This window comes from Fibroporia radiculosa (assembly GCF_000313525.1).
Source record: "Fibroporia radiculosa TFFH 294 genomic supercontigs, scaffold2713, whole genome shotgun sequence".
Classification (NCBI taxonomy): Eukaryota; Fungi; Basidiomycota; class Agaricomycetes; order Polyporales; family Fibroporiaceae; genus Fibroporia; species Fibroporia radiculosa.
Window position 1 is genome coordinate 13,045 of NW_012133360.1, and position 19,176 is coordinate 32,220.

Below are 19,176 nucleotides of genomic sequence, written 5' to 3' on the forward strand. Positions count from 1 at the left end.
CACTGATCGACCCGCCTCTCGACTGTCGTCCCCTCCGCGCCAAGTGACCTCCTCCGTCGTCTCTCCCTCCTTCTTCCATATTAGTCATCCAAAAACTATGTCTCACTCAACAGAGCAATCATTTCGGAGCAATCTCTCCCAATTTCGCTGGGCACAGGGGAATAACGACAACCAGCAGCAAGACGCAGAACCGCAGCCCGGGCGGTTTGCGCGATTTTATAATGCCATTGGAGGTGGATACATACCCTTGCGCTCGAACGAGCGATCAAATGACGAGGAGGCATACTTTGCATTGTCGAGATGGGAGAGGTGCGTTGATTTCTGTTATTGCGCGAAGAGGGTGAGCTGAAGTATTGAACCAAAATGCCCTTGGTATTAAATCCCATGATGTATCATTCGTTTTCATTTGCGCCTTAGATTGCTCGGCTTTGGTGGCTGTTTGCTGGGGGCGGCCGTATGCTTCTTCGTCGCGTTCGTAACACTGCCAATCCTGGGACTTCGACCAGCGAAGTTCGCCCTTGCCTTTAGGTGTGCTTGCTGTCTTGCATGACAAGATGTATCCCCTTTAACTGATACGACATGATGGTACACAGCCTGGGGAGTCTGTTAGTCATGTTTGGGTGAGTTGTCTGAACCCTGGATACTCACCATCCTGATCGCTCTGAATTGCAGATTTGCCGTCCTTGTTGGACCAATAAGCCATCTCAAACACCTGATATCCAAAGAACGTCTACCTTTTTCGGCCGCTTACCTTGGCAGCTTGGGTCTCACGTTATACTTCGCGTTAGGTGTAAGCCTCGGCACATATGATTATCAATCGTGGAATAACCATTTGCACAGGCACATTCATACATTGGCTCTCTTGTTGGAGCCATTATACAAGTGCGGACCATTATCTTAGACTTTTGGAACAGAGATACTAAGCCAGAAATGTACAGGTCATTGCACTTATCTCATACGTTCTTGCATACTTTCCTGGCGGGGTCACAACTCTCCGTTTTGGCTCGCAGATGGCATTGCGTGGTGCAGGGAGCTTGCTCCCATTCTAGATGCACATCTATCCTCATGCTTTTCTGCGATCAAACATACGAACAGTTTTTATGTATGCTTAAGGGATATATATATTAGCTACATTTCATTTCAGTCGTGCATCGTCGCTGTCGTATATGACCATACAATCAATCATGGGTCGGGTCACAGCCCGTTTTGTGAACTCTCCTCCAGCTGGTCATGCAGCCCCGTCGTGTCCTTCAGTCTGCGCGACATGATTTCGACGTAGCTGTGGTACGAGTGCCAGTCTTTCCCAAGGGTGTCTTCTGTCTGCTCATATAACCCCAGTCAGTACATCTGCGCTAGTGCTTAACATTACCGTTGGGACGTACCAGGTCTAAGGTTTGGAGGCGTTGTAGAGCGGGAACGAGCTTCTTGGTAACTTCTGCTATCAGTGTCTCCACGTCCGGAGACGTTGCAAACCGCATTGTATGCGATATTGAGCCCTTGAGATCCGGATTGTTGATGTGCCTTCCTTCGCAGTAGAAGACCAGATGTCGCCACAAAAGCAGCAGGAGCATCTCCAAAGAACCTGCAAGTCTATGAGCCACGTGCCCCTTAGTTGTAGCATGTACATCACATACTCAATGCAATCAAGGCTGTGCGGCTTGCTTCAGTGCGCCACTTCTCCAGCTCTCTGCTGATAAGCGACTGTTTTTGTCGGATGTCCAGATTCCCCAGCAGGCCCTGATCAGATACGGGGACGATCTGTACGACCAGATGAGTTACACTTGAGGATTGGAAATGTTCAATAGCACGTACGTCTTGAATGTTATCTACTCTGATGTGATTGCGCGACGAGAGCTCTGCGGTTAGCGAGATAATTTGCCTCAGCGATCCTGCCAGATCGTCGCACAGATGATGTAAAGCTTCAATAGTATCGCCAACTGAAGGAACGGTGGCTAAAGCGAGGATCAGACATGACGAACACTCAGAGTAGATTCAGATCAGACTTGCCCAACACACGAGTCGACCGCTCATCTTGCTTCGGCGTCGTGATTACAGGAGAGAGGACAAGGGTAAATTCCGGTTCTAGATATACTCAGCAGCGCTACTTGATATACTGAGAGTCACTTACCTGTGAAATCACTAGCTGTTCCCAGATAGGCGATGATAGCTTTTTGAAGAAGTCGATCCTGCTGACGAACAGTGACGCGGAATTTCGACTCAATGCCAAAACCTTCATCATAATGAGAACCTCACTATTTGTGGATTCTGAGAAGGCTCACCTAGCCCACCGACCCCGGCATCCGAAAATTCCGCGTCCGTACGTGGCTTGATATCATCCGACCAATGCTGATTGCCAAGACATCGCGCAGCCAAGCCTGAGATTGCGGCATGAATGGTCCCGAAGCCAGAGTTTGAAAGCTAATCACGCATTAGATATCGGCAATTTTGGACAACTAAAACACTCACCAACTCCGTTTTCGGCACCAACTGAATAACACTTGCGGACAACGACACAAGTAACCGAATCTCTTCCATCAGGGAAAGCGAGAGCTCGTCCACCTCATTTTTCAATAGAAGAATCACTGTGTCTCTATGACCAGACAAGAATTGCAGAGCCTAAAAGGCGACGGAATTTAAGCAATGGTCACACAGTTGAGATTTGGAAGACCAACCTGTGTTGTAGCGGTAGTATGTCTGTTTCCGAGGGTCACTACCATGCCACTGACAAGCTGCAGTGTTGGGAGGACCAGTTGGTGATATCGTTGAATCGCCGATGGCAAGAATGTGTCGTGGTCTGTTAAGAAGATCAGAGCTGAAGAGATGGCGAATTAAATCATTAAGTACCTAGGAATGCTTGGTCTCCCTCAGGTCGCGCGTCTAAGTAATCGCATCCGGCAAGGATTGGGATGACCCTCGCTTCCAGTAACCTCTCAGCACCCTGCCTTGTTTGTGACATGCGGATAAGTAGCGACATTTTCGCTTCATACACATAGAGTGGATTGAGGTCATCTAAATGTGGACTATGAGTCTCTACCCCGCTGGAAGGGCAATGTACCCTTACCCGGATCCGGCTTTAGAACCGCTTGTAACAATGAATCCGACTCCTTTAAGCTCCCAACGAAGCCAGACATAAAGCCGTGGCGTGCTAGCGCTTGGAAGATAGCCGGGTACTTTTCCGATCGAGACAGCCGGATGAGAGAATCAAGTAGCATAAATGCCACAGATCTCCAGACCTCCGAACCATCTATAGCATCGCGAGAAATGATAGTCACCAGCCGTTCCATCCCGGACTTGAGGATAGCCAATGTACTGTTCAGGATGGCTGAACCTTGCGTGGAGGTAGTATCAAGTTGTCCGGATGACGGTGAAGCAAGGCTATCACCGAAAGCGAAGTCATCCCTGCTTGCAGACATCGACATCGACAATGACATGCCAAAGGAAGACGAGTCGAAGTCAGGATCTTTCTTTATGTCGGCTGACATGACTAAATGGAAATAATTGATCAAGGAGGCATAAAGATTACCCCGCACGAGTTCTAGGTGCCCATACTCCGCAACGCATTCCAGAATGCTGCGTAACAAAGCATTGACTCGCTCGACTGGAAGAGTGCCAGCTTGCACGTCACCTCCAGCGGATTGCAGGATCACTTGATGGTGTCTGTCCTCTCGTAACTTGGTAATTGCAGACAGCATGGCCTCTGCTATCAGCACTGCAGTTGACTCCTGTACGTGAGCAGACCGTAAGGTGAGCGGCATGACATGCAGCAGGTCGAAGAGCATGTTCTCGCGACGATCCTGGGGAAGTCGTTCAAAGCATTTGATCAGTGACATGTCCAGCAGCCTACGCCATGCCTCGTATCCATTGGCAACTGCATGTAGAACTTCTCGACGATGATTCTCAATAGCGCAGCTCTCCATAATGTATGATGTCTCCGTCATCAATTGTTCAAGATGCGCAGGTGTAATAACACGGTTTTGCATGTGAAGCGTTCGTCTTGCCATTGTCAAGATGGAGAGGAGAGCCGCTCGATCCACAATTTCGCATCCCGATTCATCCAGCTGTAAACAGCTCTGCAAATTCAGTTCACCTAAGAACTGCAGCTCCACGGCTTTCACGGTCAGGCTGTCCGACCAGTCGAAATCTAGTGATTGGAGGAATTCGACCATCCTAAGATGAGATTGGCCGACTTCATGGAATGGCCGGAAAGCATCCGCCTCCCAAGAACCAGCACCGTCCTCGAGATAGTCCTCCTCATTGCCGAACAGAAGCTCAAGCAGTTCCGCAACACTCTTGTGATGGCCCTTGTTCGTCAACGCATGTAGTTCCAAGGCAACTAGTTCTAAAATCCAAGAGCGCAATCGCAAAAATGCAGCCAAGTTGTTCACCGTTGTCGTCACTCGTGAGCCATCGCCATAAATCAGCTCGATGAAGGGCACCTGCTCTGTCGCAGGGGCTTTGAATGGCACAGCGGAGAGATGGCGAGCAAAGAAATCCTCGCGAGTCCGCAAGTAACGCATTACAAATTCAGAGGTTCGTGGATGCTTGCAAAGCTGATAGACGACATGGTAGCATCGTTCCGCAAGTGCGGGCAGGATAGCGAATAATGGGTCACCCGATACAGGATGCTTCCGAGCAGGGCCCTTGCCCTTCAATCGAGGGATACCGGCATTAAGCAGATCCAGGATGGTATGCATACACGATCTCCGGGCGCCGAGTGCATGCGGATCTTGTATTTGGTCTTCTGCCGCGGCCCCGCCAAACAGAAGGAAATGAGCGATGTTAGGGTAAGGTTTTCCCGGCTTCGTGTTCTGGACGAACAGGTCGAGGATAGCGAGACGAATAGATTGTAATAATGCAGGGGAAGGCTCATCAGTGTCAGGTGCACCAGCTCCTGTCAGCTGTTCAGCCGCATTTTCGGCCAATTCCACCTCTTCTAAGACATCTGTGTCCATGATCGTCTGAAAGCCGTTCAGAATACGCACCGACTCTTCGCTTCGGTCGATCAAAAGTGCCAACTGAGAGAGGGAATTCGATGCCGCAAGAGCTGTCAAGATCTTAACACTCAGTAACATCAACTCTGGGTATGCAGGATAGGCGATATATGCTGCAACTGCCGGAACATACTCAGGAGAGTGAGACAGTGCTTGGTCGAGACGGACGAAATAAGACGATGAAGGAACCTCGCCAGTGACCGCCGTATCGTTGATATCAGAGAGGAGGGGTAAGAGGATGTCGAGGAAGATGTCCTGGATCTCAAGCACCCGGTTAATGATCCGCAGAACACGCATGATAGTAGTCCGGAAATACGATTCTTCAGCAGCAAGACCCCTGTCGAACCCGTTCAGCCCGTCGACGAGGTAGGACAGAATGCTATTTTGTAAAGTCGAAGAAGTGAGCATGCGTTTCATCATGTCATAACCCGGGTGCACTGCTAGCTGTAGAATCGCGTCGCCCTTGGGCTGAAGTTGTATTGTGTTCGCCACTAGAGACTCGAGTTCAAAACCAGCTAAACAGCGTTCCACGAAAGATAGACAGAGGTCGTTAGTACGCCATCGGTCCGTTGGTCGCAGATATTCTCTCGTATTGATTCGGGAAAAGACGTTGTCGATGACGAATGAGGAAAACGGGCCAACGCCGGGTTGCCGGTATGGGTGTCCCAATGTCTCCGGAATTGTATTAATTGGCTCAGTCTCCGCAACTCGGTCCTTCATCGAGATATCCTTCGGTGTGTGGATGAGGGTTCCAAGCAACTTGAGGAACGGGATGGTTGCAGGGTACATCTTATAGACAGTTTCAACCTCCTCAAGCTCGACCTCTACACCCTTGACCGCAGGTAACGGCGTGCCAAAGCCAGAGCTGACACGTACATTGATGACCTCCATTCTCTCCATCAGGGTCCACACTAACCGACATATATCCACACCCGCAACACCTGCTCCAGCCTGGCAGAACGCAGCCAGAGTCTCGAAAATAGCACCTTTCAGCTCTAAAGGTATGCCAAGAGGGACCAGCGAAACTAGTGTAGGAATGGCACGAAAACGGGCGTGACCACTGATCGTGACTCTCACAGCTACGGAATGGGTGACGACTGTTGATAAGAGACGCAGGAATGATTGGGCTAGCAGGACGTCTTGTTGGGTAAATGCCACTTGCGGGGGTTGGTGAGACTGCTGTGGTTGCCACTGCTGCGAATTAGGAAAACCTGACTGGGATTGCCCCATGCCCTGAGAAGGTGGTGGGTTCCGAGAGCCCGTACCAGCTACCACCCAAGAATCTAGGAGTCCGAAGATAGCGCCCCACGAAATTGCAGCGCCTGTGTTCAGATGAGCACTAGACGACGATAGCGAGCTGCCTGGCACCACATCGCCTCCGCCTCTTGCAAGGAAATTGTACGCCAACTCACTGCATTGTTGGCCCTTTGCCAATCCCGCAAGCATGTCATACAGTGCCATCATCATGTCAACGTCTCGCGCTTGGGTGGACCATACTGCCCACTGAAGAAAGCCTGGCAGCTTTCCGGAAATGGACTCTAGGGCTTGACTATACGTTGATCGTTGACTCTCGGCAACGACACCTGCACCCCAAAAATGAAGCGCTCGTTCCGGAGGGAGAGTGGAGTAGAGCAGACCAATCAGAGAGAAAAGGACAGCCATGTCATTACGAGGTGGTGCGGCAGGTTTGTCTGATTCAGACCGTGCAGAAGGCTGTGCTTGGGATGACCGAAAACTTCTAGACCTGTCCCCTCTTACCCCAGTGAGAAGTAGGTCTTCCTGTCGCTGCTTGATCTTGCGCAATTCTGATGACGCTTGACTAATCAGTGAGCGGATCAGGCTTTCACATGCCTCAAGGATCACTGGTTTGAACTCTTCTGCAGGAGTTTCCGAAGGAGAATCTGGTTCTTGCTGCGAAAGAATCCCTAGCGCAAAGGATACCGGCGGAAACGACGTTTGTTTGCTCTGGAGCTGACCAACGAGGCGTAATTGGTATGTAAAGCAGTCACCTTGTACTGCATTCCATATTTGCGTTTCCAACTCCTCAGTCTTAAAACCTTCCACGTTCTCCAGCGAGGGGTTTCGGTGCCTAGTTTCCGCTAAAAACAGTGTCCATTTGAGCAAAACTGTTGCCTTTATCCCCGGTTCCCTCCATTGCGTTGCGACATCTAGCTTCTTCTTCATATATGACATGAAGCTCTTATCGTTGATTAACATTTCCCGCGCTCGGCCTCCAAGTGAATCGGGCTGCACGATGTCCAATGCAGCAAGCACAGTGGTAAGGATAGAAGTCGTCATAGCGTGTCGGGGATTTCCCTCGAGCCAGTCAATAAGCTTGGAAATTTCGGCGGGAGCGAGGTAACCCATGCGACCGATGAAGTATAAACTGGTCGCGAGTATGCGCCTCTCATATTTGAGAGAGTCGCATCGAGCAGTCAACACGTCTGCACCCAAAGAGCCAGTGCATCCTAGTAATGATACGCATCAGTCAATGAAGTAGGGCATCGCACGAACTAAGAGAAGGCAGCGGCAGGCGCACGTGGAGCATTGGCGTACAGAGCAAGCTCGTAGCATATATGCCGTAACATAACATCTGTAGGACAAGCAGATTTTTGCAAACGAATAGTGGCGCAAGAGCTTATCCACAAAGAGGCGGATGAGATCATCAATCTGTGTTAAAACGCAGTGTGCTAGAACACCAGCTCATCAAATTTTATCTCGCTTTCAACACTTGTTACGTTCATGCTAATCCCATAGGGTCTGTATGGCACCCTCCCGCAGCGCGCCACTGGCCAAACCGAATTTCGTAGTAACGGTAGGGCATGCAACTCACCTTGTCCGGATGATAAGACGGTATCACTCTTCGCATTCTGTCGAGCTGTCTGAGCTTTCGCAAGCACGTTCCCAAGATTATGTATCTCTTGGAAAATCTTCAGCGTAAGCGAAAGTCCCCCCACGGTACTACGGGGCGCCGGGAGTAACTGTTGGCGGACAAACATGTCCAGCCGAATGTATAAGTCTGGTGCATTTCCCGTTGAGCCGAGGTCAGCGGCCTCGATGATGTAGCGGAGACAGTCGGCAAGGTGGCGACGTCTGAGATGAAATTCAAGGATGGTGGCTTCAATACAGCGCTCAGGAGACACGTTAGGGTTTTCAAACATAACATCTTGGAGAAGGCCAGCGATGTAGCGCTCCGAGCAGTCGAGTTGTTGTGCGACGAAAATGGCCTGCCTTGCGAAGTCCGAATTCACTGCAAGCGACCTGCCTTCTACAGTTGTTTTCCCTGATAGCAAGATGCCTTCACACTCATTTTAATACCACACAACATGTATGTACGTACCTGACTCGAGTTCGCGCTGTTCTTGAGCATTTCGTGGGCTGATGTCGAACAAGGCGACCAGCTGTGGCTTATGGGCCATGAGCTCCTCGAAGAATTCCTGCTCACCATTCTTGAGCCCCCTCGAGCTAAATGCAGACAGGAGCACATTCCTGAGGTGTGATATGGAGCCCATGAGACAGAGGTGGGACCAGGTCAAGCCCAAGCGAGTGGTGGTCGTTAAACACGACCAACGCGTCAATTCACGCGTCGCGTTCTGCGGCAAGCGCCCACCCGGGAAGTCGACGACCACGCTTTAGCCACGATGCCCACACTTACTCCGGCCTCACTCGTAGTCGAGACTCTCGTGTCGCTGCTCTCCGTACCATGAGTTCTATAATATACCGACAATATAAGGGCGAGTCTGATTTGCCTCACATAATGACTCTCGTTCAGCATGAACTGAGCGAGCCGTACGTTATATACACATACCGATATTTCCTGCGGCAGTGGTGAGTCAACCACATCAGTATGTCTAACTTCACGGCTCATCTATCGGCTAGGCCACATCTTTCATTTCTCGTGAGTAATCACATTGCTTGGCCCGTAGAGTTACACTGTAGTAAACCTGGCTGTACAGGCTTATCCAGACGAAACGTCTGGCCCTGTAGGTGTCATCGTCTGCAAACAGAGCATGCACAAAGATGTCACCAACAGAGGGTACATTGCTATGCTCAGTGTGCATAGGGACTGGCGTAAACGCGGAATTGGTGAGTATGTCGTGTGCGCACTCATCATCGCTTGTTAATTCTCGTCGATATCATAGCTAGCACTCTTGTGCGTCGAACGATTGAAATTATGAAGCTGGACGGGGTGGAGGAAGTAAGTCGCTCTCTTCTAATTCTAGACTCACGCGTTTATCTTGCACTGTTAGGTCGTCCTTGAGACAGAGTATGATAATTCCGCAGCCCTTTCCCTCTACGAATCTCTAGGATTTATACGAGAGAAACGGCTGTTCCGCTTCTACCTTAATGGCAAGGACGCGTTCCGGCTTGTCCTCGTCGTTCCACCCGTCGAGTATGATGAAGATAACGATGATCTCAAGACCCACCCCGCTCTCATGAAACCACTCTACCTCGCACCCCCGCGCACCATTGCCATTCCGGCTCTACCGTACGACTCCGATGACGAATCATCCCGCTGAGCTTTACAGCTTGCGCATATACCCAGTCCGAGCATAGGTTCTGGCTGCTTTTTCCGTAACGGTCCTTGGCGTGTTCCAGCACAATACTGTATAATATAATGTTGTAACGTACTGCTACTCTGCTTCCCTGCTCCATCCCCTGTACCGCGCATACTTTCAAGTTTGTCATCCGTAGCTCACCTCTCAGGCTTTTCCATACGGTTCACGTCAACTATTGGCAAAATAAGTTATACCTATATATCTGCGTGATGTTTGCATGAGAGCCCTTCAGTGTCATACAGGGAATCTGAATTCTCGCAAGAAATTATTGAGCTGTTGTGGAATCCACGAGATGAAACGACGAAGTGGTCATGGGTTTACGTGGATATATTCAATACGCTGCAGCACTGCATATGAAATATCGAGAGTGCCGGCGAAGTTTCGTGTGAACACGTAGCTAGTACAAGACCACCTGCACAAGCGCGACAGCGAGGCCAGTTTACAAGTATCGCAATATTAATCTGGAAGCGTCTGGCGAGTTGCCTGAAGCATAGCATCGACGCCCAAACCGCACAGTCAGAGTTTGATGTCGTGTCGCAGACGTGGCCACAGAGCATGGTTGGGCATAGCACTTGTCATTTGGGCGACTCGGTACTACGCCGCCGAGGCGATGTGCAAAATTGATTGGAGACACGTATGGGACCCCGAACCGTCCGTCTTCCAATCAGGTTGGGAGCGCTTCACTTCTAAACGATTATCATTAATTCTTCTCTAATGCGTCTTCTAATGACACTACAACTACCCGGCAAGCGTTCCCCGGGGTCCGCATTCTACAAGTGTCGACGTGGCGCATTGACACACCCGAATATAAAATGCGTGTGTTGGGCGCCTTGACGTCCAGCACTCCCTCCCACCTCCACGATGTCTCGTCCGACGCGGACACAGTCGCGACGCCTGGTGTCGTCGCTCTCGCTCCTATTTTTCGCACTCACCGCGCTCCTTCTTTTGTGTCCCGTCGCTGTCAGTGCAGACGAAGACAAGCGGGGCGAATATGGCACTGTCATTGGTATTGACCTGGGTACTACGTAAGCCTTGTCTCGCTTATTCGTGTGTGCGTGTGCTAATGCGCATGTGGTTGTCCGACAGGTATTCATGTGTAGGGTGAGTAGGAGGTCATTGGGCTGGGTCAGATTGCGGTGGGCTAATGAGGTTTGGACACAGCGTGCAGCGAGGAGGTCGTGTTGAGATTATCGCGAATGACCAGGGTCATCGGATAACACCATCATGGGTCAGTTTCTCGGAAGACGAACGATTGTGAGTGTTCTGGATCTCGGCAGTGTGGGCGTATGTCCCAGGGTGCCGAACTTCTGTCCGTTCTGTGGGTCATTTCGTGAATCCGCTAATCACTGACGTTGCAGAGTTGGTGACGCCGCGAAGAATGCCTTCCACTCGAACCCCGAAAACACTGTCTTTGACGCTAAGCGGCTCATTGGACGCAAGGTGGATGACCCAGAGATCAAGCGTGACCAGAAGCACTGGCCTTTTAAGATTGTTTCAAAGAATGACAAGCCTGCCATTCAGGTGAAGCACCGCGGCGAGAACCGCGACTTTGTAAGCATCCATCTAGTGTGCAGGGAGCATCAATTTAACGCGTACTATTTGTAGACTCCTGAGGAGATTTCTGCTATGGTGCTTGGTAAAATGAAGGAGACTGCTGAGTCGTTCTTGGGCAAGCCTGTCACTCATGCTGTTGTTACTGTACCCGCATGTGAGTTTTCCGAGTATACATGGAGTTTATATCAGGGTACTAAATTATCTACGCGCTATAGACTTCAATGACGCCCAGCGTCAAGCCACAAAGGATGCCGGAACGATTGCTGGTCTGCAGGTCCTCCGTATCATCAATGAGCCCACAGCGGCTGCTATTGCATACGGTTTGGACAAGAAGGGTGGCGAATCGCAGATTATTGTGTACGATCTTGGAGGAGGAACCTTCGATGTTTCTCTCCTCTCGATCGACGACGGCGTCTTCGAAGTTCTGGCAACCGCAGGTGACACTCATCTTGGAGGAGAAGACTTCGACAACCGCGTGATGGACTACTTCCAGAAGCAGTACAAGAAGAAGACAGGCACAGACGTTACAGGCAATCTGCGCGCTATGGGCAAGCTCAAGCGTGAAGTCGAGAAGGCCAAGCGCACGTTGTCCAGTCAGCAGTCAACTCGCATTGAGATCGAATCATTCGAGGGTGGCAATGACTTCTCGGAGGTCTTGACACGTGCTAAGTTTGAGGAGCTGAACATGGATCTCTTCAGGAAGACGATGAAGCCTGTCGAGCAGGTGCTCAAGGATGCGAACCTCAAGAAGGAGGACATTGACGAGGTGCGTTACTTGGGTATTTGGCAGCGATGGTGTTTGACACGTAGATGGGTTTGCACAGATTGTCCTTGTTGGCGGTTCGACTCGTATTCCCAAAGTACAGCAACTCTTGAAAGAGTACTTTGGAAAGGAGCCCTCTAAAGATATCAACCCCGACGAGGCAGTTGCCTATGGTGCTGCAGTCCAGGGTGGTATCCTTTCTGGCGACGAGAGTCTTGGCGACGTCGTCCTTGTTGATGTTTGCCCGCTCACACTTGGTATTGAGACGACTGGTGGTGTGATGACGAAGCTCATTCCTCGTAACACGGTCATCCCGACCCGTAAGAGTCAGATGTTAGTCATGATGTCGCTGTCAGGTGCCTTTGCCTTTTGCTGACTCTTTCGTCTAGTTTCTCCACTGCCGCGGACAACCAGCCTACTGTGTTGATCCAGGTGTACGAGGGCGAGCGGTCGTTGACGAAGGACAACAACCTACTCGGGAAGTTTGAGCTGACGGGGATTCCTCCTGCGCCGCGCGGCGTACCGCAGATCGAGGTAACGTTCGAAATTGACGCGAACGGTATCATGAAGATCTCCGCTGCTGATAAGGGAACGTGAGTGTTGTTTCATCGGATCTATCATGCACCCTTTAACATCTCGAGCAGTGGCAAATCAGAATCCGTAACGATCACGAACGAAAAGGGCCGCTTATCGCCTGAGGAGATCGAGCGGATGGTAAAGGAGGCGGAAGATTTCGCAGCGGAGGACGACGCACAGCGCAAGCGGATCGAAGGGCTGAATGCCCTGTCGTCGTTCGTGTACGGGTTGAAGTCGCAGCTTGGCGACCAGGAGGGTCTAGGTGGGAAGCTGAGCGACGAGGACAAGCGGACGATCCTGGACTCAGTGAAGGAGACGACGGAGTGGATTGACGATTATGGCCAGAGTGCGACGGCGGAGGAGCTCGAGGAGAAGCTTGCTGGTGAGTGGTTGTGCTCGCTTTGGGCCCGTGACCGACATGCTCATGGTACTATCATGTGCAGAGGTGCAGGGTGTTGTCAACCCGATCACAACCAAGCTGTACTCGGGCGGAGGTTCCAGTTACGGGTCGGACGAGGAGGAGGACCCGATCCACTCACACGACGAGCTATGATGCGCTTCATGAGTGACGGTATTCGTAGCATTATTATTCTTTGCATGAGCATCCTGTGGGAGCAAAATAATTATATTCCTCGGCTTTGTGAATAGACGACTGAATTCCTGCGTAAAGAAAATACGCGGAGAATGCGTGCTAGGGTTTTCCGATAGCAGGGCGGTGAAATTGCTTGGCTTCGGCGTGTTCGAAGCAACGTTAGAAGATAAGACTGGTTCGGACAGAGCCGAGTTTAAGGCTATGTTCTGTTGCAACTTCTTGTCCGAGGAAGATTCTTCGCTTCAAGTTCATGAGTCATGGTGATCGTTTCGGATCACCTTTGCCTACATCTAAAAAATCTAGGAATCACGATGTGCCGACTCCAGTGGGCCTCTACAATGTTTATGCCTACCATCTACCCGAATTCTGAGACGAGGGCAACGGCAACGTTGTGCCACAGATGTGTAGGTTTGTTGCCGGGAAGAATGTGAAATAGCGACTCGCGGCCGCTCCTTCGAGCATGGACCACATACATTACTCGATCCTAGAGGTGCGCCGATGAATCTATGACGATGATACCTACTTGCACCAGTGAATGCAGACCCCAAAATTGTGTTGGTATGCTCTTGCTTTCGCCGGACTTCCGTGGACCAGTGGCATGAGTTTAGATTAAGCTCGAGTTCGAGCAGTGCTAGCTGCTTGTCGAACGGCATGGACTTTCTTCTCGGCTTACGAAGCCGCCGCTGCACCGCCATCGGTCGTCGTCAGGTCCTCGGCCCCCCACTCCCAACTTCCGGGCCGTCTCATTCCCAACCCACACGTTCATAGTTTTCCAAGAGAAGAAATACTCTATTGGCAAGAGTGGCATAATCTTGCTTTAATTTCCTAAGCCCAGGCTAGCCGCACGACATGCACACCAGCTGCACACCGAACCCCATTGGCCTCAACCACACCAGGGGCTGCTCGGAGCTGAGCGCTGAGCTGTTGGCGCGGTCTCGCCTGGCGCATCGGCAGGGACCCAAGTATCCTCCACCCTCTACCGTGTCGAGCATCCCACCGAGTCACAGTTCCAAAATGCGTCTATAAAACATCAGTAATGTACAGCGTACGCCCACGCACACACACCGCCCGTCCTCCCTCCACCAATGCACCGCCGCGCGGCTCACACGCTCCGCTCGGACACGCCCGCGTCCAGCTTCTCGTGCGCCCTGTCGTCGGTGTCGAGCGAGCCGCGCCGCGAGTTCGCCGCGGTCTTCTCCACGGTGGCCACCGGGCCCGTGAACCAGTGCACCCCGCCGTACTTCGGGAAGTAGTACCACACGAGCGAGAGCACGAGCACGCCACCAAGCACGACCTGCAGCACGAGGGGGGAGCACGTCAGCGCCAGCACACGCGTGCAGAGCGAGAAGGGGCACTTACGATGGTGTAGTTCATGTCTGCCGTGTCCGTCGTGGGCGTCGTCGGGAAGAGGAAGACGATGCCCATGAACGTCATCCACGCGACCGCGACGAACGCGACGGGCGCGCTGAACCGGCCGAGGTTGAACGGCCCCGGGGCAAAGTCATTGTCCCCCAGGTAGCGCGCCGCAATCGGGATCGCGTAGGCTGCGGGGGCTCGTCAGCGATCCGGGCGCACGGCGAGGGAGACGCGGAGGGCGCGAAACGGGGACGCACCGACGTAGAGCGCGACGATCGAGAGCGTGAAGATCGCGTTGATGGCCTGTGTGCCGGCGAACGCGAGCAGGCCGAGCAGCGCGGACGCGCCGCATACAAACCAGACGGTGTTGACGGGCGTGCCCGTGATGCCGTTCATGCGGTAGAGCCACCCGGAGAAGGGGAGCGCGCCGTCGCGCGCGAATGCAAAGCTCTGCCGCGAGGCTGCGAGCACCATGCTCGAGCCCATCATGTATCTGCATGCGTGTCGTCAGTGTGCGGGGTAGGCTGGCGTCGGGAGGGGAAGACTCACTGCACGAGGACAACGAACGCCCACAACGCGAGCGTGCCCTTCTGGCCGAAGCTATTGAAGAAGATCTGCGCCATGGGCTGTGGGCTGGCCACGATCGCTTCCAGGTCTGTGCCCATGCAGAATGCAAGCGCGACATTGATCGCTGCGCACGAGACAGTAGTGAGTACTGGCGTGAGGGACAGTGGCGGCATGCGACGCACCCCAGCCAAGCACGCCTGCGATGCCGATTGCGTAGACGATCGCCCACGGGACGGCGGTCGCCGCGTTTGACGCCTCCTCGCTGATGTGCACGCTCGAGTCGAACGAGCCTGCACACGCCCATCTAGTCAGCAACGCCGACCCACTTGTTTCCATGATGGCGACACTCACAGATTGTCCATAGCGGCGCGAGGAAGCTCAGGATGAACGCATATCCGTTGGTCCATCCGTTCACTGCACCGCGTCACATTGCGTCAGGAGGCGCGCGAGGGGAGGACAGACGAAAAGGACACACAGTTTGTGAAGTTCCCGAGCGCGTACGATGCGGTGTTGCGGTACTCCTTTGGTGTCGCGGCTGGAAGCGCGATGATCACAGCAAGACACAGTCTGCGTCAATGTCAGCAGACATGAGGGGAAAGTGGAGGCGACAGGACGTACAGGACATTGAGGACGACGTAGACTGTCTGAAGACGGGCGAGGACCCTCGTCCCGAAGCAGCAAATGAACGCGTGTGAGAGGAGGATTGCTGCGTACACGCCGCTACAAGTACGAGACGCATATAGTCAGCTCGCACGGACCGAAGGGAGCCGATGCAGAAGCGGGACGCACTAGGTCTCGCCGCTCGTCGCGGCAAAGGTCTGGTTTGGCGAGCCGATGTTCGCCGCCGCCTGTGGTTCCCATGCGCAATGGGCATGTATGAGTGGGACGACTAGACGAATGAACGGAGGACGCACCATAACTTGCACCGCACACCCCCAGTCGATCGACGCGACGGATGCAATGGAGCCGATCGTGTTAGCGTCTGCACGCGGTGGTTAGTCACTCTGCACACCATATGCACCGCCTGGTATGTCGAGCGGGACGGGAAGAGCACGTACATCCAACGATCCACGCGAGGAGATTCCGCCAGCGCGGGGAGGAGAGCGAATGGGTCCAAAAGTACAGCTGTGCAAGCCAGCGATGTCAGTTGGGCGAGATATGAGGGCGATGGGAGGAGCGTACCCCGCCGGAGGTGGGTGCTGCGGAGGCGAGCTCGGCCATGGCCATGCCGACGATGAGGATGAAGAAGCTTGCGACGACCCACTGGCGGGAGGGCAGGCCCCGGTTAGCATGCAATGCGCAAGTGAGGGCGATGGCGAGAGACGCACCCCCCACACCATCGCTGACGCGCCACCATTGGGTATCGAGTCGGCGAGGACAGAGCTGCGGCGGGGAGTGGCTTAGGGAATCTGCGGAGATAAGAAAGACGAGAGGACGCGACTTACGCGATGGATGGGAGGAGCCCGATGATGCTGAATGCGATCCCGAATACCTACACACGGCCGACGCCTGGTCAGGTTTCGACGGAGGAGCAGAGCTGTGGGAGGCGCACCTCGAGGCCACTGAACTCGCGGCGGAACTCCTGCTTGTAGCCGAGGCTGGCGAGGAGGGCCTCGTCTGCGGCAGCGATGTTGGCTCGGGTGCCGGAGCTGCCCTGTGCTTTTGCTTCGGGGTCCATGGTCATCAGAGTCGTGAGAGAGAGAGACTCTGGGTGGGTGCGCGCTCGACTCGACGAGGGAAAGCGCGGAGAGGTCGACAGGGAAGTGATAGGACTCCGAGCCGCGGTGCACGCTACAGACGCGCTGTTCTTATCTGCTCGAGAGCCGCCGAGGAGTCTGCAAGGAGCCACCGTGACATCTCTGCCGCATCAAATGGGTCTGGGGTCGACGCCCCAAGAGCACGGATGGACCATCACCGGCACCACCAATGTCCAGCCAGTGGTAGTCGCTCGCATAGATAAGGCGCGCGCGCTCCAACGTGCACGCTGTGCTGGGAATCGAACAGACACAGCCGGTCGGGCCCGGGACCATCCCAGGCCCCGACGCTTCGCTAGGTACGCGAGGGCGTCTTCCTCCCGCGACATGGTGCGCGGCGAGGAGAGGGCCAAAGGCGGCGAGCAGCGCGCGGAGGATGGCCACTGACGACTCCAGATATTCTCAGATTCATCCTCGATCATGGAGTCCCGCCTATCTCAGATCTGCGATCCCGCCGCAGGCCTCGCGAGCATGTGCAGCACCCCACATTCGACTCGGCCTACTACAGCTACCGCTCGATGGTATGCTCCCTTTGTGTCGCTGTGTAGACCGTGTCATTACGTCGAGCAACTTGCAATAATAATAATAAAAACATCTCTACATTACATCGGACTTCGTGCACTCTGGAGTCTGCCCGCAATCCTGCAACATGATATCTGGGCCATGCTGGCTCCCGAAACAGAATGGACAAGCCAGATACCGGCCAGGTCCATCTTCCGGTTCCATGTAAATGCCGGTACCGCCCGCGCTACTAGTGATGCTTCCGCAGCCCCCGGATTTCCGCGCCCATGTCGAGCGCACGGCGTCCCTCCAGCCACAGCATCGCCTCTGAGATAGGCCGTCAGTACGCCACTTTTCTAGGAACAACAACATCGCGCGCACCTTTGTATGTCTTCGGGACAACCTTTCGTGTGAGGGGAATGCTGCGATCAGTGCACCACGTGAACCGGAAGTCGTTCGTCGTCTGCTCCTTCCCCGTGGAGACATCGACAACGTTCGCCTGCACGCCGACGTGCTGAGCGCGATGTGAGTTTACATCATATGCGGGAGAGCGCAGCGGAACGCACGATGAGCCCGGGAAACTGCTCGGACGAGGAGGTGTGCAGGATGTGCGAGGTGAGGCGCAGGATGGACCCGATCGGCACAGGCTTCGCGAACGAAATCCCGTCGAGCGAGACAAAGAGAACGTGACACCCGGTGAAGAGCACAGAGTTCGCGAACCCCAGCTGCGAGCACGGTCAGCAGCGAGCACCTGCAAGTGGACACACGTTCCGTACCTCATACGCCAGTCGCATCAGATACCCTGCATAGTGTCAATCTCGCGGAACACTCTGAGGAACGCCGGGACCGTGCTCACCACCAAAGATTTTCTGATGCACACTGGTAGTGGTCATTCAGCACGGAGCCGGTATAAGAGGTGAGTGGGGGTAGGGTACGCACTTGCGCTCTTGTGGGAACATCATCATGCACTTCTCAAGACGCGTGTCGCCCATCCAGACCCGCTGCTCGCCATCGGGCCCAACAAAATCGCCGTTCTCGTGCTGGCCGTACTTTAGGAACAGCGAGTGCAGCGATTCCGCCTCGCCCGACGTTGGTGGGACGCGCGTGAGCGCAGCGTTGGCGGCGGACATGCGCCGCTTTCGGTGCGCTACGAGACAGGGTCATGGACTCATCAGCAGTCCAAGCAGGGGATGCGCCAAACAGAATTGGACAGACCATCGCCGATGTCAAAGAGCTTCTCATCCTCGAGACTGTCGATCTTCAACGGGTTGACGGGGACAGCCTTGTGTGTGTGTGCGTCTCTGCAGACCATGACGAAACGACCTGTACGAGGACATGAGCGTGCGATTGATCAACATGCGCATGTGCAGCATACCGAGCATGATGGTCTCTTCCCGCCCATCTTTCTCTAGCGCCTCCATCCGGACGACAATCTCCATCGAGCTCTTTCCCGTATGGATGACCTGGCCACTCAGGCGCATATCGCGGACTGGGTACAGTGCCGCCAGCATATCGAGCCTGCGGTCCGTGATGAGCACCCACGTACGCCGCTCAGCCAACCCGCGGCAGCTCACCTATCTACAGATGCGGTCACGATGTAGAACCCCACGTCCTTCCCGAGGGTGTCCACGCCCGGACCGAGCATATGCTTGTATGCGATGCCTCCAGCCAGCGAGTCCAGGTGTTCCATGAGCATACCAGTGCGAATTCCGCCCGAGGCGTTAGTGTAGCGCTCGAGGAGCTCCGGGGAAGAGGCGAACGGGAGGAGCAGCTCGCAGTACGACTCGGACATGTTCCGCGGAACATCGGGGGCCGTGCGCGTGCTGCGGGCCGTGTTGGGGTCGGCTGTGCTTGGCGGGAGGGAGTCGCGGAGCAGGGCCTCGGACCAGAGGATGTGCGAGCGCATGGGCATGGCGCTGAGCGGCAGGTCGGTCAGTGTATGCGTAGCGGCGACGGCAGACTC

The 19,176-nt window shown here is 53.9% G+C and overlaps 6 protein-coding genes across 6 annotated transcripts; 3 read left to right on the plus strand and 3 right to left on the minus strand.

Annotated features, from left to right (window-relative positions):
* Positions 1 to 97: 97 nt before the first annotated feature.
* FIBRA_04182 (uncharacterized protein) lies at positions 98 to 1,049 on the plus strand (the record flags this gene model as incomplete). The annotated part of the gene is made up of 6 exons (XM_012325998.1): positions 98 to 309; positions 418 to 528; positions 594 to 605; positions 673 to 790; positions 841 to 882; positions 939 to 1,049. 6 exons carry the CDS (start codon positions 98 to 100, stop codon positions 1,047 to 1,049), a joined length of 606 nt encoding a protein of 201 aa, XP_012181388.1.
* Positions 1,050 to 1,194: 145 nt separating this feature from the next.
* Positions 1,195 to 8,503, minus strand: FIBRA_04183 (uncharacterized protein; the record flags this gene model as incomplete). Its single annotated transcript, XM_012325999.1, has 13 exons — positions 1,195 to 1,320; positions 1,383 to 1,582; positions 1,635 to 1,758; positions 1,813 to 1,952; positions 2,017 to 2,082; positions 2,129 to 2,230; positions 2,280 to 2,418; positions 2,467 to 2,616; positions 2,673 to 2,794; positions 2,845 to 3,009; positions 3,062 to 7,459; positions 7,825 to 8,274; positions 8,332 to 8,503. The coding sequence occupies 13 exons, from the start codon at positions 8,501 to 8,503 to the stop codon at positions 1,195 to 1,197; spliced, it is 6,354 nt and encodes a 2,117-aa protein (XP_012181389.1).
* Positions 8,504 to 8,748: 245 nt separating this feature from the next.
* Positions 8,749 to 9,511, plus strand: FIBRA_04184 (uncharacterized protein; the record flags this gene model as incomplete). Its single annotated transcript, XM_012326000.1, has 5 exons — positions 8,749 to 8,819; positions 8,871 to 8,889; positions 8,948 to 9,077; positions 9,134 to 9,189; positions 9,242 to 9,511. 5 exons carry the CDS (start codon positions 8,749 to 8,751, stop codon positions 9,509 to 9,511), a joined length of 546 nt encoding a protein of 181 aa, XP_012181390.1.
* Positions 9,512 to 10,411: 900 nt separating this feature from the next.
* On the plus strand, positions 10,412 to 12,996 carry FIBRA_04185 (uncharacterized protein; the record flags this gene model as incomplete). Its single annotated transcript, XM_012326001.1, has 10 exons — positions 10,412 to 10,575; positions 10,637 to 10,651; positions 10,712 to 10,804; positions 10,909 to 11,101; positions 11,156 to 11,258; positions 11,320 to 11,870; positions 11,929 to 12,200; positions 12,257 to 12,460; positions 12,512 to 12,825; positions 12,887 to 12,996. 10 exons carry the CDS (start codon positions 10,412 to 10,414, stop codon positions 12,994 to 12,996), a joined length of 2,019 nt encoding a protein of 672 aa, XP_012181391.1.
* A 1,141-nt stretch (positions 12,997 to 14,137) lies between these two features.
* FIBRA_04186 (uncharacterized protein) lies at positions 14,138 to 16,636 on the minus strand (the record flags this gene model as incomplete). Its single annotated transcript, XM_012326002.1, has 15 exons — positions 14,138 to 14,329; positions 14,395 to 14,579; positions 14,649 to 14,884; positions 14,941 to 15,082; positions 15,141 to 15,248; positions 15,310 to 15,372; positions 15,434 to 15,525; positions 15,577 to 15,678; positions 15,748 to 15,806; positions 15,873 to 15,940; positions 16,017 to 16,083; positions 16,141 to 16,221; positions 16,287 to 16,341; positions 16,404 to 16,450; positions 16,511 to 16,636. The coding sequence occupies 15 exons, from the start codon at positions 16,634 to 16,636 to the stop codon at positions 14,138 to 14,140; spliced, it is 1,623 nt and encodes a 540-aa protein (XP_012181392.1).
* Positions 16,637 to 17,463: 827 nt separating this feature from the next.
* Positions 17,464 to 19,125, minus strand: FIBRA_04187 (uncharacterized protein; the record flags this gene model as incomplete). The annotated part of the gene is made up of 9 exons (XM_012326003.1): positions 17,464 to 17,540; positions 17,595 to 17,727; positions 17,780 to 17,938; positions 17,990 to 18,015; positions 18,070 to 18,092; positions 18,153 to 18,360; positions 18,429 to 18,536; positions 18,589 to 18,731; positions 18,788 to 19,125. The coding sequence occupies 9 exons, from the start codon at positions 19,123 to 19,125 to the stop codon at positions 17,464 to 17,466; spliced, it is 1,215 nt and encodes a 404-aa protein (XP_012181393.1).
* Positions 19,126 to 19,176: the final 51 nt, after the last annotated feature.